General features: G+C 45.2%; 1 protein-coding gene across 1 annotated transcript in view; it reads left to right on the top strand.

Annotated features, from left to right (window-relative positions):
- Positions 1–23704, top strand: part of ca5a (carbonic anhydrase Va) — a 41989-nt gene extending 18285 nt beyond the window's left edge. The window contains exons 4-7 of the mRNA XM_067998006.1: positions 4397–4492; positions 5280–5342; positions 15389–15544; positions 20945–23704. Coding sequence (XP_067854107.1) covers positions 4397–4492; positions 5280–5342; positions 15389–15544; positions 20945–21088 — 459 coding nt within the window. The 3' untranslated portion in view covers positions 21089–23704. The remainder of the gene's footprint in view (positions 1–4396; positions 4493–5279; positions 5343–15388; positions 15545–20944) is intronic.
- Positions 23705–25555: the final 1851 nt, after the last annotated feature.

The following is a 25555-nucleotide window of genomic DNA, read 5'->3' as shown; positions in this document are numbered from 1 at the left end:
CTCTTATATTCTATGCCTCGGCTAATAAAGGCAAGTATCCCATATGCCTTCTTTACCACCTTATCTACCTGTTCCGCCGCCTTCAGGGATCTGTGAACTTGCACACCAAGATCCCTCTGACCCTCTGTCTTGCCTAGGGTCCTCCCATTCATTGTGTATTCCCTTGCCTTGTTAGTCCCTCCAAAGTGCATCACCTCGCACTTTTCCGGGTTAAATTCCATTTGCCACTGTTCCGCCCATCTGACCAACCCATCTATATCGTCCTGCAGACTGAGGCTATCCTCCTCGCTATTTACCACCCTACCAATTTTTGTATCATCAGCGAACTTACTGATCATACCTTTTACATTCATATCCAAGTCGTTAATGTAGACCACAAACAGCAAGGGACCCAGCACCGATCCCTGTGGTACCCCACTGGCCACAGGCTTCCAGTCACAAAAACAACCTTCGACCATCACCCTCTGCCTTCTGCCACTAAGCCAGTTTTGTATCCAAAGTGCCAAGGCACCCTGGATTCCATGGGCTCGTACCTTCTTGACCAGTCTCCTGTGGGGGACTTTATCGAAGGCCTTACTGAAATCCATGTATACCACATCCACTGTGTTACCCTCATCCACACGCCTAGTCACCCCCTCAAAAAATTCAATCAAATTAGTCAGACATGATCTTCCCTTGACAAAGCCATGTTGACTATCCCTGATTAATCCTTGCTTTTCCAAGTGGAGACTAATTTTGTCCTTCAGAATTTTTTCCAATAATTTTCCTACCACTGATGTTAGGCTCACTGGCCTGTAGTTCCCCGGTTTTTCCCTACTCCCCTTCTTGAATAATGGTACTACATTAGCGGTTCTCCAGTCCTCTGGCACATCCCCTGTGGCCAGAGAGGTTCTGAATATATGTGTTAGAGCCCCCGCAATCTCCTCCTTTGCCTCACACAGTCGCCTGGGATACATTTCGTCCGGGCCTGGGGATTTATCCATTTTTAGGCCTGCTAAAACCGCCAATACCTCCTCCCGCTCGATGTTAATATGTTCGAGTATATCACAGTCCCCCTGCCGTATTTCTATGTCTGCATCGTCCTTCTCCATAGTGTAAACAGATGCAAAAAATTCATTTAGAACCCCTCGTACATCTGCTGGCTCCACACACAGATTGCCATTTTTGTCCCTAATGGGCCCTATTTTTTCCCTAGTCATCCTCTTACCCTTAATATACTTATAAAACATCTTAGGATTTTCCTTTATTTTGCTCGCCAGTGTTATTTCATGGCCCCTCCTTGATCTCCTAATTTCTTTTTTAAGTATCCCCCTGCACTTTTTGTACTCCTCTAGGGCTTCCTCCGTCTTTAGCCTTTTGTATCTGCCAAAAGCCCTCCTTTTTTTCCTAATCCATTCTCGTATATCCCCTGACATCCAAGGTTCCCTGGAGTTCTTGGAACCACCCTTGACCTTTACGGGAACATGTTGCCATTGTATGGTCTCAATCTCCCTTCTGAAAGACTCCCATTGCTCCGATGCGGATTTTCCTACAAGCAGCTGATCCCAGTCCATTTTGGCCAGATTCTGCCTTATCCTATTAAAATCGGCCTTCCCCCAATTTAGAACCTTTATTTCCGGCCCCTCCCTGTCCTTTTCCATGACCACCTTAAATCTCACCGAATTATGGTCACTGTCACAAGTGCTCACCTACTAGCACTTCTTCCACTTGGCCGGCCACATTCCCTAGAATTAGGTCCAGTACCGCCCCCTCTCTTGTAAGACTTTCTACATGCTGGCTCAAAAAGCTCTCCTGGATGCACGTTAAGAATTTTGTACCCTCTAAGCCTTTTACACTCTGAGTATCCCAGTTAATATTGGGGAAGTTGAAATCCCCCACTATTATTACCTTATTATTTGCACAATTTTCTGAGATTTGCCTACATATCTGTTCCTCTATCTCCCCCTGACTGTTTGGGGGCCTATCGTACACTCCCATCAAAGTGCTTGCCCCCTTTTTGTTTTTAAGCTCCACCCATATGGCCTCATTAGAGGAACCTGCTAATATATCATCCCTCCTTATGGCAGTAATTGATTCTTTAATTAATATTGCGACCCCCCCCCCTCCTCTTATACCTCCCCCTCTGTCTCGCCTGATGATTCTGTACCCCGGAATATTGAGCTGCCAGTCTTGCCCCTCCCTCAACCATGTCTCTGTGACAGCAACAATATCATACTCCCATGTGTTTATCAACACCTTCAGTTCATCCACCTTATTCGCAAGACTCCTTGCATTAAAATAGATGCCATCCAGCCTTGCCCTTACATATTTGCCCTGTCTTCCAAGCTGACTTGTTTTTTTCTCTATATTTGGCTGCACATCACCCCCTATTGTAGCTCCACTCTGTATCCCATCCCCCTGCCAAGTTAGTTTAAACCCCCCCCCCCCAACAGTGCTAGCAAACCTCCCCGCAAGGATATTTGTCCCGCTCTGGTTTCAGGTGCAACCCGTCCGACTTGTACAAGTCCCACCTTCCCCAGAAGCAGGCCCAGTGATCCAGGAAACTGAAACCCTCCCTCCTGCACCAACTCTTTAGCCACGCATTCATCTGTTCTATCCTCCTATTTCTATACTCACTAGCCCGTGGCACTGGGAGTAATCCAGAGATTACAACCTTTGAGGTCCTGCTCTTTAATCTGCTACCTAGCTCCCTAAATTCTTGATGCAGGACCTCATCTCCCTTCCTACCTATGTCGTTGGTCCCAATGTGGACCACGACCTCTGCCTGCTCACCCTCCCCCTTGAGAATGCCCTGTAGCCGCTCAGTGACATCCATGACCCTGGCACCAGGGAGGCAACAAACCATCCTGGAGTCACGTTTACGGCCACAGAAACGCCTGTCTGTTCCCCTCACGATAGAATCCCCTACCACTATAGCTCTTCCACTCTTTTTCCTCCCAGCCTGTGCAGCAGAGCTACCCCTGGTGCCAGGAAGTTGGCTGCTGCTGCCTTCCCCTGATAAGTCATCCCCCTCAACAATATCCAAAGCGGTATATTTGTTTGAGAGGGGGACGGCCACAGGGGACCCCTGCACTGCCTGCCTGCTCCTCTTACTCTGCTTGGTGGTCACCCAATTACTTCCTGCCTCTACCACCTTTACCTGCGGTGTGACCATCTCACTAAACGTGCTATCCACGACGTTCTCAGCATCGCGAGTGCTCCATAATGAATCCATCCGCAGCTCCAGTGCCGCAATGCGGTTTGTCAGTAGCTGCAGCTGGATACATTTCCCGCACACATGGTCGTCAGGGACACCGGAAGGGTCCCTGATTTCCCACATAGAGCAGGAAGAGCATAACACGGGGCTGGGCTGTCCTGACATGACTTACCCTTTAACTAATTAATTCAAATTAAATGAATCCCACCAATTTCACTTCAATTAAAAGGTATACTCAAGGGCCCTTGCTGAACAGTAGTCCCCCACGACACAACAGAGACCCGAGAATCCACAAACTCTAACCTTAGACAAATTCAGCAGGAAAATACTCACCAGCCAATCACTTACCTCTTCCTTGGTGACGTCCCACTTGGATTACTTTTTGCTTCTTATTTATCTTAGGTCCAGGAGTTAAGTCCCTGTGATGTCGCACAGTAGTTGTCTCTTGGTGCAGGTCTGCTGCTGCTTTTATTCCACAATCTCAGTCTTCTACTCTCAGGTCCACTACCGCTCTGCAGGAAAAGTTTGGAAAAGCAAGGCAAAGCAGCACCTCCTTCCCCCACTTCACCCTTAAACTCCCACACTTACCGAACTCTCAGCAGCACACACTGTGTATCCGCACACCGTGCAGTCCGCACTGACAGGCCCCTGTATTTCTACAGTTAGGACTCAGATGAGTCAGGCCTGCCCCACCTTCAAGTACCAGTTGAATCTAGCTAACCAATTAACTTGCTACAGCAGCTCTCTGCTGAAGCCTGACAGAAACTTAAAAATTTAAACTTTTAAATTGACCTTAAACAGTTGAAGCAATATGCACTAGATTTAAAGAAATTAACCCTTAAACTCCCACACTTACCTAACTCTCAGCAGCACACACTGTGTATCCGCACACCTAAACTAAAGTATTTCTGTGTTGTGTGCAGGATGGAGCATGTTGAAACAGTCATAGTTATTACCTAATTTGATCGCAATACTGAATATATTGATTGATACTCACTTTTCTACAATTCAATAAATTGATTTTGTGGCTTTCCATTGAATTGAAAAAAAACACAATTTTGTGAAGTGAATGGATCTTTAAGTTCCCTTTGTTTGTTTGTAAAGTGTTAAATGATGACTCTTCCTTTATTCCATGGTATTAATGCATTAAAACACAGAATTCGACAATGATTTAACAGATTTTTGTTCTTGGTGTTTTAGCTTCATTTGGTTCACTGGAATCCAGTAAAATGCAAAACCATTGATGAAGCCATTCTGTCTGAAAATGGTCTTGCAGTTATAGGAGTGTTTCTAAAGGTAAATCAAAACAGCTGAACAGTTACTGGTGATTTGGATTGCAACTCATCTAGAATTATGAGGGTAAATTTTCCTCTATGGGCATCCAGTGGTCACCTGAAAGTCCTGCACCTATGAACATGTAACTTACCCTGAATTTCCTGCCCTGATCGTTTGCACAGTCCTGGGATGCTGAAGACATAGGCCTGCCCTCTGGGTAGGCCATGTGCCTAGAGGGCAGGCAGGAAGTCCGAGCACAGCTGCAAACCAGAGATCTGTGCCCCTGGCTGCTGATATTGTGGCCTATGGAGAGCAGCAGCCAAAATACCCCAAGTGCTTCCAATCATCTGGGGGTGGGGGGGGGGGGGGTGGTGGTGTTTAAGCATCAAGGCCATTTGCCTGCATCTTCTTCGGCTTGCCCAGCAGACCTTCCAGTCTGCATAGGTCAAGGGGCAGGCCCTTGTGCCAAGATTCTTTTGGCATCCCTCTGCTGGGGCACCCAAAGATTGTAATTGGAACAAGAATGATAATAGCAACACCGGGCCTGCACCTACTATAGGAGAGGCCCCAGAAAATCCCATGGCAGCGAATGGTGACGGAGACTGGATGCGATGGGCTTCCATCCCTTTTTCCTCTTCCCTGTGCCTGGGATATGCCAAATACCCAGGTGCAGGGAAGAAGAAAATCTACCTATCAACAATAAAGGAAACTGAGTTCTAACAGAGTATCAACATTCAAAAGAATTATGCAGAAAGTACATTTTTGAACAATGTATGATAAATCCTTTTTTATTATTTTTTATTAAAAGCTTGGAAAAAGGCATGATGGTTTACAGAAACTTGTAGATGCATTGCCAGCTGTTAAACATAAGGTAAGTGGCTGACTGTTTGGTTTGTTTGTTCCTACTTTTCACCACTCTAGTTATGCCCCCTTTATATTAATGTTATTCTCCTCAGTTGAAAAAGCAGGGATGGCTCAGACTGTGGACATCTGCGTGGGATATACTTGAGCAGTTCAGTTCAAATGCATTTGTTACTTGAGAATCACAGTCAGAGTCTAATTCGTCCTCCAATTTCTATAATGAAAATCTAACAGTGGCACCTAGTATTGCAGGCTGACAAAAAGCCTGCAATACTAGGTTTGGGTTTTGCTTTGTGTTCAGCAAGATGGGGTCATCAGTGCAGGATAATTTTCCACTTTTGGCAACCACTTTTACTATCAAGCACTCCCAAGTCAAGTATATCCTGTAAAGCCCCTTCTGGAGTGTCCCAACAGTATGACTTAATCCCACTCTCAGCAGATTAACCTTTACTGTGAAGTTTTCCACCTCTCATACCAATTGCTGTTAAGGGGCTTGCTAATAGAAACTTAGGGCTCAATTTTGAGGGTGAAGGTGCACGTGGCAAATCCAAATTAAACAAACTTACTGTTTCCGACATGATCGCAATGTAATTGGTGATTAAAGTTCTTTCCGGGTTTCACGCCCGGCAGCCAGCCTGATTGACAGGCTGGCTTCTGACTGGAGCTGCAACACGAGGGTGGGGGAGAGAAAGAGAGAGAGCAAGATGTAATCCGGCACTGGAATGGAAGATTGTTGCGGGGGGGGGGAGAGAGTGGAAGATCGGGGGGTGGGGGGTGGAGAGAGAGTGGAAGATTGGAGGGCGAGTGGAAGATCGGTGGGGGGAGAGTGGAAGATCGGTGGGGGGAGAGTGGAAGATCGGTGGGGGGAGAGTGGAAGATCGGTGGGGGGAGAGTGGAAGATCGGTGGGGGGAGAGTGGAAGATCGGTGGGGGGAGAGTGGAAGATCGGGGGGGGGAGAGTGGAAGATTGGGGGGGGGGAGAGTGGAAGATTGGGGGGGGGGAGAGTGGAAGATTGGGGGGGGGGAGAGTGGAAGATCGGGGGGGAGAGTGGAAGATCGGGGGGGGGGGGGGGAGAGTGGAAGAATTGGGGGGGGGAGAGTGGAAGAATGGGGGGGGGGAGAGTGGAAGAATGGGGGGGGGGAGAGTGGAAGAATTGGGGGGGGGGGAGAGTGGAAGAATTGGGGGGGGGGAGAGTGGAAGAATTGGGGGGGGGGGGGAGAGTGGAAGAATTGGGGGGGGGGGGAGAGTGGAAGAATTGGGGGGGGGGGGAGAGTGGAAGAATTGGGGGGGGGGGGGAGAGTGGAAGAATTGGGGGGGGGAGAGTGGAAGAATTGGGGGGGGGGAGAGTGGAAGAATTGGGGGGGGGGAGTGGAAGAATTGGGGGGGGGAGAGGAAGAATGGGGGGGGAGTGGAAGATCGGGAGGGGGAGAGGGGAAGATCGGGGGGGGGGAGAGGGAGATTGGGGGGGGGGAAGAGCGGGACATTGGGGGGGGAAGAGGGGGAGATCGAAGAGGGAGACATTGGAGCAGGGTGGAAAGGTAGGTTGATTTTGTGTTTTAACTTTGTGCAATGGTTTGTTATTTAATTTATTTTGTTTCTTTTTTGCCTGATTCGGCCCTTCACGCCTGGTTTCACCAGGCGTGAATCAGAAGCCGTGGGAAAGCTGCCCAGGTAAGTTAAAAATCGTTCTAGCTACCTAACATGTCACAAGTGAAGTGCCTTAAGTACCTCAATGAGGTACATTTGGTTCTTTAACTATCATCCCGCCGGCTTTAATTGCCGGCAGGACGTCCGGATTCGGGACGCCCGTGCGCGCACACAGGTGCGGCTGTGGGGAGCTCGGAAGTCGGCAGGTTGGAGCCGGCTTCCAAACCCGCTCTGCATTTCTGCAATTTTCACAGCCTCCCCCATCCCCAACACACCCACAATTTAGGTTTGAAATTGAGCCCTTATTGTCCAACGATTGCTGCGCATGAGGCACTGCCTCCTCCACATTGAGATCCTAAGGGCTGCTCAGCACCCATGCACGTTGCACGCCTTAATCTAACCGGGAAACACCTGTAGCGCTGAGAGCTTGCACACCTGCCGTGTACTGGGTTTATTAAGGGCCTGAAAAATACGTAAATATGGCCAAGCTGAAATTCCTGAACAGCACTTCAACACTCGAAGTACGTTTAATGTGACTGCTGCAATGGAGACACTTCCCTCGTATTGGTTCTTTGTTGGCCTGATTTGTTAGCACCTGCTGTTCATTTTTCACCTGTTTTACTGCATCTTTGCTTTTGCAGTGCTGTTTTACCACAGCTTCAAAGCTGCATTCCATCTGCCAGCTTTGTCAGTTTTCCCAGGGACCTTTCATACTGCCTAAGTGGGTATCCCTCTAGGTAGTCCTGTGTTTTTCCAGGTTATGGAGGAAAAGGAAGATAATCGGGGACACCATTGTATTTTCTCTTTAGGCGCTTAGTTAGGACTGGCCCTGCGCTGCCTCCCATCTGTACAGTGCCAGACAATCATGCTTGGACATTTCCGAAGAGAATCTGCATGCAGAGATTGCGATTCCCAAAGAAGGCTCTCACCCACCTGTCTAACCTGTTCTTAAATGTTGACAAATTCTCTGCTTCAGCCACTAATTCAGTGCATTCCACAGCCTCACAACCCACTGTGTAAAAAGGTTTCCCCTGCTCTCTGTCCTAAACCTCTTATATTTAATCTTACATCTATGGGCTCCTACCCCCAATGCCACCCCTTTCATGAACAGAAAGGGGCTCCACTTCATGTACGTGCTGCTGGTGTATTACCATTGCATGTGAACGCTTACTACCTGGGCAGTTGCCATAATTCATACATTTTATATCAATCTACAGTGCCACAATTATTTTGAGGGCCAGAAAGACTGGATGGCTACAAGGGTCCATGGTTATGCATTACAGCCATAGTTGCTTACTCCTTTGAGACATCCAAGAATAAGGCCTGAAAAGTGATGCAGTGAGACACATGCTGCTACCAGGGTCCTGGTGGAACAGATGATCTGCATCCTAAAGCAAAAGATGTCTGCACTGATATCGCAATACAAGCCAGCCAAGGTGTCCAAAATTATTGTTGCCTTCTATGTGTTACACAACTTTATCCGACAAAGGGGCTTTGCCATGGAATAGGGAGGAGGATACAGACAGCAACAACCAATGGCAGAAAACTCTGGCCAGAAGACAGAAGTTTTGTGACTCAACAAGAATTCTATGGCAGACTCAAATAGAGGCCACAATTAGCTAAGCATCTGAAGTATTCAGTGCACAACAATAATCTGCATGTGTCCAATAGCATGGCCAAATAGAGCATTGTTTCCACTGCCCCACCCATACATCAAGATCCTGAAATACCATTGCATTGCTCTACAACTACCTTATTCTGTGTGTTGCATATGTGTTCACTATGTTACCCCCTCAGTGGAAAGTGTATGGTGTGTGTCTTCTAAGGCCTAACTGTGTGCTGCTTCCAGTATAATAGGGTGATTTCAGAACATTGAGAATTACAGACTAGTTAATGAGAAAGATATGTTAGGTATATCTATACGCTAGCTAGTCTAAAGTCGGTTTTTGGAAAACGCTTGGAATCCAAAATTCAAGATTCAATTAGTGAGCATTTAAAGATGCATGGAATAATCGAGGATAGCCAGCCTGGATTTGTTAAAGGCAAATCTTGTTCGACAAGTTTAATAGTGCTTTTTGAAGAAGTGACTGATTGATTCAATAGATAAAGGAAATGCAGTGGATGTAATGTTTATGGATTTTCAAAAGGCTTTTGATAAAGGCTTTTGACACAGGAGACTTGTTACAAAATATCAGACATATGGGGCTTGATTTTAGCACCCGCGATCGGGTGCGTTCCTGGCCGGGGGTGGGGGGGGGTGGTGGGGCTCTGAAAATCAGGGAATCCCAGGGCGGGGCGGGAGCCCGGCTCCAACCCGCCCACTTCTGGGTTTCCCACAGACGCGCTGACATGCACGCGCAGCCCCCGCATGTGGGACTCCTGCAGACAATTAAAGCTGGCGGGGTGCCACTTAAGCTATTTATTTCGGTATTTCAGGTCGTTTACAGACCTGATTAAGGAGATATTTCAGGAGGGTTGGGATTTTACAAACAACTGGGACTGTTTCCCGTACTGGGGGAAACACTCCCAGTTCAAATGAACGTGTTGCAGCTATCAGCCTGTGGCAGCTGCAAAGGTCCATTTGACAGGTGGTGGGGGGGGGGAACCCTCACTCATTGCAGGAGGCCGCTCTTGTCAATTTGGACAAAGTTTGGCCTCCACCACCCTCCTCCTAACAATAAAATTCACAAACTTGCACACTTACCCCGGTGTCCAGACACATGTACCTACCTTGCGGACTCCCTCAGATGTACTTCATCCGGATGGGGGCCGCCGTAGCTGCAGTCATGACCACCTCGGAGGGCGAACAGCATCACCAGCCTCGCCGGCCAAGCCGTCCACCTCTGACACGTGGAGCTCCACAACACAGTGCTGTGACACATCCACCTGCACAGCAGGAGGGAGGGCAACCGCAGAGAGAGATGCGTCGCAGAGGGCACTACCCTCGCCACAGGGTCCACAGACTGAGGCTCAGCTTCCTGGACCTCTCTGAGCAGCAGTGCACACGGAGGCTCAGAGTCATTCGACATGTAGTCGTGGACATCTGCAGCCTCCTTCATGCCGAGCTGCTCCCGGCTGGCCCGAGCACCATCTTCTTACCTGTCGCTGTCAAAGTCACCACTGCCCTCAACAACTTCTCCTCCACATCCTTCCAGGGTGCCACCGGGGACATCGGCGACATTTCACAGTCGTCTGCACAAAAGAGCCCTGCAAATACACCTACACCCACTCTGCAGTGACACAATGGGTGGCATCAGTTGTGGGTCTTCATTGTGATCCTCAGGAAAGGGCATTATTGCACAAACCAGACAAGATTCGTAAAGACGTGACAGTAGTGGTGCCAATATAATATGTGATGTGAGTTGCTCAGAAATTAAATATAAGTAAAAACCATGAGAAACCCTCAAACACCCTTGTGCATCCCCTTCATACTCACGACACGTTTGCCTTACGCTGCCTACTGTACATATGTGATGCATGCCCTGTGGCTGCAGCACAGGTAGTGGCAGGTTAAGTGAGGCTGACTGTGAAAGAGATGCATGAGAGGGTGAGCATGAGATTGTATGAGGATTGGGTTGAGTGGTAGTGGCGGGATGAGTACTGGCGAGATGAGTAAGTGCAGGTAAGATGAGGGTGAGATTTGAGTTGGTGTGAGGGGTGATGTGACAGAGTAGTGTTGGCAGTGCAGAAGGAGATGTGGGATGGGGGTGGTGATGTGGCAGATGGAGTGTAGGGGAATGAGTAAGTGTACTCACTTTGGCTGACCTACTTAAGTCATTGCAGCGCCTCCTGCACTGTATGCAGGTGCGCGATATGTTGGTGGTGCAGGTGACCTCTGCCACCTCGAGCCAGGCCTTCTTGGTGGCAGAGGCAGGCCGCTTCCTCCCGCCCGCCGGGGGGAAGATCTCTGTCCTTCCCCTCCTCCTCACCCCATCCAATGATACCTGGAGTGAGGCATCATTAAACCTGGGAGCAGCCTTCCCCCCGGGCTGCTCCATGCTGTAATTTTTCCTATTTCTTGCAGCATCTGTCAGTGGAGGACTGCCCCTTTAAATAGAGCTCCTCCAGCTGACAGACCTTACTGCGCATGCGCAGTCCACCCGCTGCGCAGCTCAGCAGCGGGGAACCGGGAACAAGAGGTAAGTGGATCCAATTAGCCTGCCATTGCACACGGGGCAGACTGATTTCATCGCCCCCCCCCACCCCCGCCGCGAACCCGCCACCCTGGTAATATCGGGCCCATGATGTAAGAGGAAATGCAACAACATGGATAGAAAGTTTGTTTGTTGATGGACAATGGTTTGGGCTTAATGGATGTTGCTCGGATTGGAGAAGGGTAGGAAGTGGTGTACCCCCAGGGGTCAGTGCTGAGGTCGCTTTTGTTCTTGAGAGATATATATTTTTGTATATCAACTTGTGTGATTTAGATTTGGGAATAAGCAGCACAATACTGAAATTTGTTGAAGACACAAAAGTAGGGGGTTTGGCAAATAGCAAGCAGGGCTGTAAAGTACTTAAGGAGGACATAAACAGGTTAGTAGAATGGGCAGATGGGTGGCAGATATAATTTAAAGCAGAGAAATGTTATGTACTGCATTTTGGGAGGAAAACGAGAAATGGAATTATAAACTCAATGGAAAGATGCTAAAGGGCGCGGAGGAACAGAGAGACCAGGGGCACAATTTTAATATGCCAGCAGGAAGAGTCCGGGGCAGGGGAGGGGTGATTTGCGGGCACCAAATCCGGAAGGGAAGTAGGCGGTTTGCGATAATGAGGCCAATTAAAGCCTCTTCCGGGTTTCGCACCTGGCAGCCAGCCTGATTGACAGGAGGAGAAAGAGAGAGAGAGAACTCATCGGCCGTTAGGAGGGAGATAATCTGATTATGGATCGTTTCCAAAGCACCTGGACCTGGTTCTCTTCCTCAAGCATTATTTTCCTCATACCATTATCATTCTGGTACAAGAAACTTGCATGAAATTGTTCTGAAACAAAACTAGTGTCCAGGCTACACTTGCTTTTCTGTTGGGATTTTGTACTTTAGTGCTGGGAGTTGATTTTTGGTCAGCGACAAGAAAGAAAGAACTTATGTTTAAAGAACCCTGCAACATTTAGGATTTCATAAATACTTGGCCATAGTCATTTGATGTGGTTAATGGGCAGTTTATTAACTTTTGATAAAATATGACAAATTTGTGTAGACATTGCAATGTGTGTTTTTTCTAGAAATACTAGTCCAAGTCTAAAAATCTTCTGGTTAACATATATGCTATAATCTGTCAGTCTTGTAATATTTCCATTCCCCATAGCCCCAGTGCATTAATTTGATGTAATGTCTTCCATCATTGGGAGAGAGATTGGGGGGGTGGGGGGAGACATTGGACATCAGAGGGTGGGGTGGAGACATCGGACATCGGAGTTGGGGGGGGTGGGGTTTAACCAGGTGTGAATCGGAAGCCGTGGGAAAGCCGCCCAGATAAGGTCAAAATCTTTTTAACTATTTGATATGCAAAAAATAAACGACCTTCAGTACCTCAATGAGGTACATTTGCACCTTTAATTATTGGACTGCCGGCTTTAATTGCCAGCGGGACTTCCGGGTTCGGGAATGGCGCGTGCACCCAGATGACTCTGGGTCATGCGCGTTCTTCAGCGTGTTGGAGCCGGGAATCCTGCCCGTTTCAAAAAATCGCAATTTTCTTTGCCCCCACCCACCCTAACGCACCCGGGCTTTCATTTTAAAATTGAGCCCCAGAGGTTTAATAGATAATTCTTTGAAAGTGCGAGGGGAGGCTAATAAAGCCATAGAAAAGACCAATGGCATTTTAGGTTTTCTAATTAAAGGCATGAAGTATGAGTATTTGAGACAATGGTAGGCAATTGTGTACAATTTTGAGCACCTCGTTATAGAAAGCAACAGACTATTTCCTCTGCTTGCAAGGTCAGTGATGTGTGTTTATTAATTTAAAATTGTCACTAAGAAAGTGAGGAAGGTAGTTAGGAGAAATTTCTTTCGGAAATTTCTTGTTAGAGATGCTTTGCCACAGGGAATCATTGAGGCAATGTATCTGAAATTGTACCTCTTTTTAAAAAAAAATCATGCTTGGATATGGGTGTTGCTAGCGAGGCCAGCATTTATTGCACATCCTTTCAGAAGGTGGTGGTGAGCCTTCCCCTTGAACCGCTGCAGTCCGCGTGGTACTCCCACAGTGCTGTTAGGTAGGGAGTTCCAGGATTTTGATTCAGCGACAATGAAGGAACAATGAAATATGTTCAAGTTAGGATGGTGTGTGACTTGGAGATAATGGTGCTCCCATGCGCCTGCTGCCCTTGTCCTTCTAGGTGGTAGAGGTCACAGATTTGGGAGTTGCTGTCGAAGAAGCCTTGGCGAGTTGATGCAGTGCATCCTGCAGATAGTGCACACTGCAGCCACGGTGCGCTGGTGGTGGAGTGAGTGAATGTTTAAAGTGGTGGATGGGCTGCCAATCAAGCTTTCTGCTTTGTCCTGGATGGTATTGAATTTCTTGAACGTTGTTGCAACTGCACCTGTCCAGGCAGAGTATTCCATCACACTCCTGACTTGTGCCTCGTAAGTGGTGGAGAGGCATTAGGGATTCAGGAGATGAGCCACTCGCTGCAGAATACCCAGCCTTTTACTTGCTCTAGTAGACACGGCATTTATGTGGCTGGTCCAATCAAGTTTCTGGTTGATGATGTTGATGGCGGGAAAATACGGTGATCGTAATGCCGTTGAATGTCAAGGGGAGGTGGGTAGATTTTTGCTGGAGTTGGTCATTGCCTGTGTGTGACACGAATGGTGCTTGCCACTTACCAGCCCAAGCCTGGATGTTGCCCACATGCAGCAAGACCTGGACATGGACTGTTTTGTTACCTGAGGAATTGTGAATTGAGCTGAACACTGTGCAATAATCAGCGATAGCCCCACGTCTGACCTTCTGATGGAGAGAAGGTCATTGATGATGCAGCTGAAGATAGTTAGGCCTAGGATGATGTCCGAGGGCTGAGATGATTGGCTTCCAATGACCACAACCATCTACTTTGTGCTAGGTTTGACTCCAGCCACTGGAGAGTTTTCCCCCTGATCCCCATTGACTTCAATTTTACTAAGGCTCCTTGGTGCCACACTCTGTTGAATGCTGCCTTGATGTCAAGGGCAGTCACTCTCACCTCACCTCTGGAATATTGCTGTTTTGATGATATTTGGACCAAGGCTGTCATGAGGTCTGAAGCCGAGTGGTCCTGGCGGAACCCAAACTGAGTATCGGTGAGCAGGTTATTGGTGAGTAAGTGCAACTTGATAGCACTGTTGACGACACCTTCCATCACTTTGCTGATGATTGAGAATAGGCTGATAGGTCGGTAATTGGCAAGGTTGGATTTGTCCTGCTTTTTGTGGACATGACATACCTGGGCAATTTTCCACATTGTCAGGCAGTTGCTAGCTGTACTGGAACAGCTTGGGTAGGGGTACGGCTAGTTCTGGAGCACAGATCTTCAGCACTACATTCGTGATGTTGCCATGATCTGTAGCCCTTGCTGTGTCCAGTGCACTCAGCCACTCCTTCTTCTTTAACAGTTACCCTAAGTCTTATTTCCAGGTTCCTTCAGGCTTTCTATCCCACCTCTGGTTATGGAAATGAATATGGTACAGAGGTTGGCGACGCATCTGTCAGAGGCTGTTTGAAAGTGGAGGGAAAGTTCCAAGTGGGTTGCCTCATGCTGAAGTCTGCAAAGTATTGCAGTTTTCTGGAGGTATTGCTTCATCTGAAGGTATTGATCATGCATGCAGAGCTGAAATTTATCAATTAACTGGTGGAAAGGCAAATCTGGAGGAAGTGACCTAATCCAGTGATCCCTTTTTTTGTGCCAAGCGCTGCATTGTATCATTTAAGGGTAAAATAGACAAACATTTGAAGCAGAGGAAATTATAGGGCTATGAGCAGGGCAGTGGGATTAGTAAAGAGCTGGCACACATACAGTGGACTGAATGACCTCCTTCTGTGCTGCAAAGTTGTGTGGAACTGGATTATTATTTTGGGGAAATGCTTCCAGTGGAAACGGTTCTACAGTGCAAATTGAATATGAGTTCTACCTCCATTTGATGAGTTCATTTTTTAGTGAGGATGTTGGAGTGCTATGCCAACGCATTGCATATGAAGAGGTGCAAAGACTCATGTCCACCTAACCCTGTCAGGGCCATTTGCAGGGAGAAGAAACCTAAAATAAAAAAATATACATTCCCTAAAATTACGAATCACGTGATAAATAATTTGCATCAGTGACACAAGAAATAGCCTTATTGTCAAATGTCATGAATAGTCAAGAAATCATAACATGAAGTATGTGTATTTTTCTTTATCCAAAATGTAGTTAATTGTGTATACCTGCAGGACTCAGCAGTTGATTTCTTTAAATTCGATCCCACCTGCATGATTCCATCTTGTTCGGATTACTGGACATACCCTGGTTCTCTGACCGCGCCACCTCTGACTGAATCTGTCACCTGGGTCATTATGAAGGACCCCATCGAAGTTATTCCTGAACAGGTAACATTTCTAACTACTTCTTAATTACAACATATAAGTGCTCCAAGACATTGTAAAAGACAATGATAAGGCCACAGAGTAATGGGTGCAGTTTTGGACACCTCATTATGGAAAGGATATTAAAGTCATAGGGGTGGAAATTGCATTGTGTCGCCATGCCAGTGCGAACTAGGCACAGGGAACGATCCCTGCGCCCGAAGACGGAAGCCCTGGGATTGGAAGAAGTTGGTCCTCAGATCTCATCTAAATATTGAGACTCCAATCCACAGTTGCTTGCCCAACAGGAACATGCAGTATCCGGCTGCCTGCCCTCGTGTAAGCCCTGGAGGGGGGTAAGGACGGTGGGGGGTGGGGGGGGCGGAATCGTGGCTAGTAGTAACCATTGGAAGTATGTGCAGCTCCTCCTGGCTCCATAGAAATTGTTTTTTTTAAAAATAAAATTTAGAGTGGTGTCCGCTGGCTAGGCCAGATCCACGTTACGAAACCTGAGCAGAGCAGGCCCGCAGGGCAGCCCAATTACACCTTAAACAGGTGTTAGGCCTCTGCTTCAATTTTTTTTGGTAATCTTACAGTTTTTTAAATTTCTCATCCTTCTGACCTGTTCTTGATCATTTTACTGTTTTTTCTTTTCTTCCTTTCTGCTTCCTCATCTTGTTTTCCGCCCCCCCCCCCCCCCGCCATATTCGTTGAATCCCGCCCCCCCCCCCAGCCCTTTTCAGGTGAAGCTCGTCCATCCTGTCCTGGAACTGGTCCCATGTTTCAGGAATCTGAACCCTTCCCTCCTACAACATCTCTCCACTACATAGTTACCTCCTTTTATCTTGCTATTTCTATACTTTCCAGTGCATGCTACTGGGAGCAATCCTGAAACTACTACCCTGGAGTCCTGCTCTTCAATCTCACTATTAATTATCGAAACTCCCTTTGCAGGCCTTCAATTGTATTCCTTCCCACATCATTGGTCCAGCATCAACCTTAACTTCTGACTGTTCCCCTTTGCGTTCAAAAATCTTTTGCACCTGCTACATATGTGATAGAGGTGGCGATTTTTAGCTCTTTATCCTTTCGTTTCTATGTTTGCAGTCAAAAAAAGGGCAGTTGTGGGCAGAAAATAAAATGTCAGTTCCTCCCACCCATTTACTGTTGCTTTTACAGCTGGTCAGATTTTCCGGGGAACATTAATCCTGGTGGCTGGAACACTGGTCTAGAATTAGTGGGAGTCTTGTGAATAAATTCAAATTGGGGTAAAAATGATGCCATTTTCCAACCTCATTGCCTGACTATTGCCAATTCATGCTCCTGTCCACCCGCCATTGGTGGTAAAGTACTGTGCTAGTCATTTTAAATGCCATTTAAAGGGATCCTCAGTTGTTCTTGGGTAAGGCTGTATCAAGCTTTTGGAGACATTTTTCTTGGTTCCTTGTGGGTTCTTTTAATATGAAAGCTTGTGTAGTGAACTTTTAAGGGGCTTCTGGCATTGTTTCTTTATTGGGGGGATGGAGGGTCCTTCTAGGAATCCCACTCTGGAAAGACAAGGAGGGAGCTGCAGGAGGAAGGAGCAAGCAGCTGCAGCTTGAGTGAGAGCATATAGAAACAAGTGAGTAATTCTTAACGTCCCAACATAGCTTTTAGGCCCAGAACAACATACCTGTGGTTCTGTGTGGAACACTGCATCAAAAGGCTTCCGTTCTCTCGGGAGGCAGTGACAAAGTTGTGTCACATCTGCAAGAAGACCTCCAGCCAACTGCTGCAGCTAGCACAACGATGCCTGTTGCAGTCAAGGTCACAGCAGCCCTGAACTTCTTGGCCTCTGGCACCTTCCAGTTTCACATCAGTCAGTCTGTAATCCATGCGTACATTAAATAGGTGACTGATGCCTTGTTTGCTAGAGCCACCACTTTCATCACTTTCCACGTGGACATTCGAAAGCAGCAGGACAAGGCTCTAGGATTTGCACAGATTGCAGGATTACCCCAAGCCCAGGGTGCCATTTGCTGCACCCACATCGCCCTGCAGGCTCCTTTGGTTTACCCAAAAGGTGAATTAAAACACTCCACATCTTTTGAATAATCACTGCAGCTAAATACAAATTAAACCATCTCACAGGGACCATAGCAGTCAGCAGGCTGCATTCCACATTGGTCTCTTCACAAACATTAAACGTGTTTCTCATTGTGTGCATGCTTGAAGGTAGCATCAGTGAGAATGATCTGAATCGCTTCGTAGTAGCCATTTCCAGAATATCTGTTGCATGAGAAACAGCAACATGGAGGAGATGAGCTGGACATGAAATGTGAAGCAGTATGGGTTGTCATTTAGCTTCACATTGCAGGCAAACTTTGTACAGTTAGCAGCCGAGCCTGAATCCACAGGTGCTAATCCTTGCCATGTAAGATCGTACTGTTTTAATGCTGTACTTGCACACATAGCAACTGTCTCACTATTTGCAGCAGTGATGGAATTCGGATCTGCCAACCCAAATGCAGGCTTCTTTGTAACAAAGTCATAAAACATAAACTGCTGGTTGCCCGAGAACATAAGATGATTAATCAAAAATTGAAGAACTCACATTTAATTTAAGAAAAGTGAAGACTTTGAGATGATCTGATTGAGGTCTTAAAAATAATAAAAGGATTAGATACACTATTCAGGTTAGATAGATTAGGGAGGACTAGGAAACATGAGTATAAGTTATGTAACTTAGTTTAGATGTCAAGAGTTACTTCTTTTCCCAGAAAGGCATCGACTTCTGGAACAAGTTGCTGGCACATGCAGTGAGTACAGATTCACTGCAAACATTCAAAAGGAAGTTCCTCAGTGTGGCTGACATAACTACAGTAGAAGGGGGACGTATTTCCCATGGTCTCCTACAACTTGTTTGATTGCCTTTGGGGATTGGAGAAGAATTTCCTAGAGTTTTTTTCCTAAATTGGCTTACGGTTTTTTGGCTCTCCCACAGATATTGCACGGGTGGTGGATGGGGTTGGATGAGGGTCATGGTGAGCAGAAGTTATCGGATAGGCTTGATAGATCAGCTGGTCTTTTACTGTCCTTCATTTTCATTTGTATGTAACTGCACAAAATTTGCAGCATAGACACTCTGCCTCAAGACCCTCAGCTGCCTTTAGCTTTTTGGTGACTTCAAAATCTCCTTTGTGCTCTGACTCAACCTATCACTGATTTTGCTTCTGGCCGTGGTAGTCAGAGAACACCACATAATTATCAGACTAATGTGCATCTTCAGCTCCGTCCATAAAACCAGATACTGTACAGCTTGGGCCATGAGTTAAAGTTTACCAGAAGAAAATGCCTGACCAAGAAGATAACCGAATTTTAAAAAAAACTAATTCCAATTCTTGCTTTTTTCTCACTGAAAATCAGGCCCAGAGATGTGTGTGCATCGCATTTATGACATCAGCATGTAGATTGTGTGGTGTATGTGCATTGTGTACAGCACGGAACACTCACGGTGATATCACAAATGCAATGTTTGTGCATGTCTGAACTTGATTCTCAGAGAGAAAACAAAATGGAGAATTATGATTTTTTTTTATTTCAGGAGACTGAGAACTTACCAATTAGTAACCCAAAATAATCAATGAATTTGTGGGAAGGTATTTTTAAAAAAACAACTTTATTGATCCTTACAGTTAAAAGTAATACCGAAGTGTTATACCAAGGCTTGATTCCCAAGTGTGACAAAGTCATGGCACAGGAAGTAAATGTGACAACAACAACTTCAATTTATATAGAGCCTTTAACATAGTAAAACGTCCCAAGGCGTTTCATAGGCGTGTAATCAGTCAAAAATTGACATTGGGCCACAGAAGGAGATTTTAGGATGGATGACGAAAAGCTTGGTCAAAGAGGTAGGTTTTAAGGACTATCTTAAAGGAGGAGAGAGAGGTGGAAAGAGGTGGCTGCCAAAGGTGGGGCGGAGGAATTGGGGGATGCAAAAGAGGCCAGAGTGGAGGAATGCAAACTTCTTGGAGGGTTATAGGGCTGGACAAGGTTACAGAAATAGGGAGGGACGATGCCATGGAGGGATTTTAAAATCGAGGCGTTGGTGGACCGGGAGCCAATGTAGGTCACGAGCACAGGGATGATGGGTAAACAGGACTTGGTGCGAGTTAGGATACGGGCAGCAGAGTTTTGGATGAGCTCAAGTTTATGGAGGGTGGAAGATGGGTGGCCGGCCAAGAGACCATTGGAATAGTCGAATCTGAAGGTAATAAAAGCATGGGAGGATTTCAGCAGCAGATAGGCTGAGGCAGGGGTGGAGACATGCAATGTTAGGGAGGTGAAAGTAGGCAGTTTTTGTGATGGGAGAAGATATGGGGTTGGTAGCTCAGTTTGGTCAAGTAGGACGCCGAGGTTGCGAGCAGTCCGGTTCAACCTGAGACAGTGGCCAGAGAGGGGGATGGAATTGGTGGCGAGGAAACGGAGTTTGTGGCGGGGGCCGAAGACAATAGCTTTGGCCTTCCCAATGTTTAATTCGAGGAAATTGCAGCTCATCCAGAACTGGATGTCGGACAAGCAGTCTGTCAACACAGAGGCAGTGGAGGGGTCGAGAGACGTGGTGGTGAGGTAGAGCTGGCTGTCGTCATTATACATGTAGAACCTGCCATCATGTCTTCGGATGATGTTGCCGAGGGGTAGCATGTAGATGAACAATATGAGGGGACCAAGGATAGATCCTTGGGGGTCTCCAGAAGTAATGATGCGGGGGTTTGAAGAGAAGCCGTTGCAGGAGATTCTCTGGCTACGACTGAATAGATGAGTGGAACCAGGCGAGGGCAGTCCCACTCAGCTGGACAACGGAGGAGAGGTGTTGGACAACGAAGGAGACGTGTTGGAGGAGGATAACAGGAAGTCCATGCTAGATGCAAGACTTTTAATATATTAGAAATATATATACCATAAAAGTATAGCTGTAACAGATTGTAAACCAGCATACAGTTCGAGATTAATCACACAACACCAATGCAGTGCATCTGACCTGATCATAAGAGCGTGTGGTATTGTTCTATCTCTGCAGAAATAAATACCCTCAGTAGAGGTTAATGAACATTTAAATAAAGAAGGCTTTGGTTTTTCTCTCAGTACTTTCATGGTTCTGAGTGTGTATTTAGTCAGGATCAGTGTTAAATGATTTTTCACAACTGATAATATGATTCCCATATCACTTTGTTACATATGTGCACAATCACGAATTTATGGTGACTGAAAAATCAAATTCCATTTTTGTTACATGGTATTTTTACAAATGCTTTTGGAATTACATTCTGTGATTCTGTCCACTCTTCCATGAACACCACAAACTGGTGCTTTGTTTCAGTTATCCTCTTGAGAGGAGGTCACAGTTCTTTTGGTAATATTTTTTTAAATTTTTTTTTACAGCTGGCTGTGTTTCGCAGTTTGTTTTTCACATCCGTTGGGGAAAAGCAAAAACGTATGGTGGACAACTATCGACCACTGCAGCCTTTACTGAAACGGACTGTATATTCAACAATGCCATCTTTCCGCAACAGTATTTCCCAATAGAACGCACACAACTTGAATCTGGAAGACTGTTCAAAAGAACATACCTAAAAGCCTTACTTAAATTTTAAGGATGCTAAATTACTTTTATTTTATGCTGAGGTGAACTGCAAAAAGAAATCACTTAAAACTTTTTGACGTTTACATGCAGAAGCTGCTACAATGTTTTAAAAACTGGAGATGGTTCAGTAGTTAGAATTGACCTAATTATTGGGGTGCTTTTTATCATTCAGTATAGTTAGAATTTATACAGTTATTAGGGTGTTTTTCATCATTCAATATAACAAACAGTGAAAAAATTCAGTATGTTTACAGAAGTAACACTGAACAAAACCGCTCTCCCTTGGTCGCTTGTTTTTCCTTGGAAGGTTATGAACAATATATTATTTTCTGTAATACTTATGATTTATTACAATGATTACTGATTTTCAACATAGGGTTATTGATTAAATGACTTGATGACAGTTGTCATAAGTAAACTTATTGTGGTTATTACTGACTATTGAACCATACTTTGTAAAAGCAAGACCAAAATGGAGTAAAATAATTATTAGGTTAATAATAAATTCAGAAGGACTGCCCATGGGCGATGTGTTGATACTACAAATTACTATGCAATAAAATAATAAGAGCCTGAGTGGTAATAACCAATTAGTACTGTTCTTGCAGGATCTTGCTCGCATTTCCCCACAGGGTAAGTTCCTGATCTCAAATGTGCTATTGTAGAGGGATAATTGCAGGTCAACACAACCATGGGCACGTTTGTTCAGCTTCTGGTCGCCAACTGAAAAGTTACATTAACAGTTCTGCAGGAATAAATTATCTATCTGCCCTTAAGACTAGGAAATTTGAAAAATGGGGGAGAAAACAATAAATACACAATTTCTATATCCCTAATAAAGTTCTGAGGCGTTTCTTCACGTGCAGAGTAATGTTCTGGTTTGAACTGGTGCAGAAGTGTGACATTGAAGATATCTCAAGAATTCTTTATATGTGGTGTCATAGCACCAGATGATACTATTGCTCTTTCAGTTGGTAATCATGTTCTGTAAAAGCTATAAAATAAGTTATTTTTAATTGGATAATTTATATAATTTAAATTAGATCATAGCCAGGGATAGAAAAAGTTTTTAGGGGGTAGAGAACCATTGTAATCCAACAGTAAATGCAGCCTTTTACTCACTCACAGAACACTTTACATAGGAACATAGGAATTGCGAGATGAAAAAAGACCAAGGTCCATCTAGTTCACCTTCTACCATTCTGGTAGTCTCATGGTACAATGATAATGGAGTTATTGACTAATCATAGCAATCAATCTCTATCAATTAGTCTACAACAGATCCAGAAATGACATGAGGAAAACCCCAGTGCTGGAGAGCTTTGGGAACCATAGGTCCAAAGTCACCATTTTTCTCCTAAGCGTTCTACACATACCACATGTCATGTTTCAAATTACTCATACATTGTATCCCCAAATGTAATTTTCTGAAAGAAATCTATCTAATTTGAATTTGAATGAATCAATACTAACTGCTTCCACCTTCTCCCTAGGGAGTCTGTTCCCTAGATCTCGCATCATAGAGCAGTCACTGCTGTGTTAAGTCAAGAAGAGAATTAGAGACAGCAAAGGAAATGCACTTAGACAATGTATTAAAAGATAGGATAAATTGAACATCCAATACACCAGTCCATAAAATGGGAAGATAATAGATTTTGGCCCGTGGTTTCCCGTATGATAAGCTTTTGATTACAGCCACACCAATACACAGGGAGAGTCATCTAGGTCATTCTCATGGATCTCCTAATGGAATTGGTGTAGGCACAGGAACGTGTAACCTGAAATAAAACAAAAGTGCTGGAAATAAACAGTGAGAACAGGTATATTCACATTTCTGGTAAACCCATTCACCAGAACAGCGAACCCAAACCAGAATCTGAAACCTTTACTCGTCAGAAGCTGATCAACCTGCTGTGTACTTCCAGTATTTGTTATTATTTCAGGCACTTAACAGTTTTTCTTTTTAATACACACCTAGTTACTTGTTGGTTGTGTTTGAAAAAGTGATGCTGTGACCAATAATAACAGAAATATACAAAACCTTTTCCCAATTTTTGAGTCAGGGTTAAAAGGAATGTTTAAACATTATTTTAGTTAACCGCCTTAATTTCAACCAGCTCCACCAAACTGTTAATTTGGTATCCTATGGGATTAATATAACAGAATGTTACTAACCAACACGATGATCAGAGGGCTGATTACCAATCGGGTGTTACCGGCACGGAGTAACGCTCACAGGGAGCGATGATCAGGATTTTGCAGACCGAAGCTGCCTCAATTTCCATCAATTTAAATGAATGGATAGAAAATCGGGTGCTGTGGGCCACAATTTCCTGACCAGCGCTGCCAGCGAGCATCTTTCCACAATGGGGGCATCCAATTACGGAGCCAGCCTGCGGAATCGATCCTTAAACGTAGCAAGAGAGCGGGGACTTTCTTTACAAATAATATATATGTATGTATAAAAAAAATCTGTAATCTAAAGGTACTATGTTTTAAATTTTTTGGGGAGAAAATGATTGAGTTATAAATAAAGAAACAAAATTACAAAGATTAAAGTCTAACTTCTCCAGAAAAAGTGTATATATAAATCAAAATATATGTGTTCTTAAAATGTTTTTCTTTTATTGTAGTGCTTTGTGTGGCTCAGTGTGTAAGTACCCCACCTGGTGTGATACTGAGCCATAAAGACCAGGTAAGGCAGGGGTCCAAGCTTTTTGTCTTCATGGGCTGCATAGTTGCATACTGTGGAGTCCTTGGGGACACGTATAAAGTTTAAATCAAACTTTAACTTGCATATATCCCCTGCTGCTCAGACCAACACATCTTGGTATTCTGATTTAGTGTTTATCCACTAATTTGGTAGCCAGCCGCACTATGAACAGGAGTTTCCAAACTTTCAGACCTACAAAATTCAAACAGCAATCCAGCAAATAAGAAATAGGACTGAAATGCCTTGGTTTCAAGGCTTGGACGGTCAGTGTTTAGTTTGGGGGGGGGGGGGAAGGGGGACTGGCATGTGTCCATGTTCCACAGTTTATCTCTGAAATAAGATATTGTAGTGTGCTGGTGTAGTAGAACAACCTCTCAATGTATGTCATTGTCTTCTGGAGAGGAAGGGGAGGAAATTAGGAGTGGATTTTTTTTGCTTCCATCACAGATGCCTTATTTGTTGACAATGACCTTTTATATTAGTGTCTGTAGTCAATAGAGTGACACCTCCACCAGCAAGTACCCTTCTGTTACAAAGCTGATTCTCTGGCTTTTATTAGCTTGAGAGTTAGAACTGTGTAGTAGTTGTATAACTTTCAATAATTATTTTGCAGTAAATCTAAAGCAAGATCATTGCAACCTTTAGAAATGCATTTTGTTGCTCTACTTTTAGAAAAAGTAGCAGTGGTTTAGATCAAATGTTGCAGTTATGAAGCAAAAAAGTTCTATGGAATGGTAAAGGAAGATTTAGTTATTGTTTGGAAATGTTGTACAATCACACTCAATGGGGCTGATAATGCTATGATTGCACCCAAGAATCTGATATGCATTGGCCACCTCCTATTTGCATATTCAGGAGAAGGAGGAGGAGAATCAGAGGGGGGTAAATGCCAGGTAGATAAAATTGCACCTTGGTAACTGCATTTGGATATGTCCCTATGCTCACACTCATGCAAATGGGGCCAGGGCCGCTTATCCTGAGCTTAGAACTTTGGCTAAGGGAAACTCTATTGCAGCAGGCCCAGGCATGGCTATATTCTCCACGGTGGTCCACAGTTCAGTCAGGCAGTCATGCAGCTCTGCACAGATACAAGTTGTAGACTCCTCCATGGGCACTTCCAAAACTTACAAGCTGTGTGGCACAGCCTCAAATGACTTCACAGAGTTACCAAAAAACATTTGCAGGCAAGCCATCTGAGGTCCGAATCCCTGGGCATGACAACTGAACGAAGCCTCTGTGAGGGAATGAATGAGTAAATAAGGAGATAAGCAATGAAAAGTCAATGGATACTAGCCATGTCTTTGGAGAGGGGTCTGACTTCATCCTCCCCATCTCCCTCTATTGCTGTCACATCCATAATCTCTATGGCCCTCTCCTCATAAGCTAAAGATCATAGATTTGATGACCTCCCCCTCCTGCCTGTTTGCAAGCACTGCTTCCTGTCATGTACAGCAGATATAACAAGGACGTATGTGAGAAAGGATCATGAGAGAAGATGAATTTTACCAAGATGCCCAGGTCAACGGCTGCCTCATGTGAATGTTGAACATGCAGCTGTAAGGAGTCTTGTGCTGGCATTGTACTTGATGCTTAATACTTGAGCCTTTTAATTGTCAAGGGAGATGACTCCAATGCTCTGAGTCCCACCATATTTAACATTGGCAGGTGCAATAATATTCAAGGAGTAGTTCTCCCA

Source organism: Heptranchias perlo, chromosome 16 (assembly GCF_035084215.1).
Source record: "Heptranchias perlo isolate sHepPer1 chromosome 16, sHepPer1.hap1, whole genome shotgun sequence".
NCBI classification, from domain to species: domain Eukaryota; kingdom Metazoa; phylum Chordata; class Chondrichthyes; order Hexanchiformes; family Hexanchidae; genus Heptranchias; species Heptranchias perlo.
Note: the sequence above shows the minus strand (reverse complement) of the source record. Positions and strands in the feature narration are given on the sequence as shown.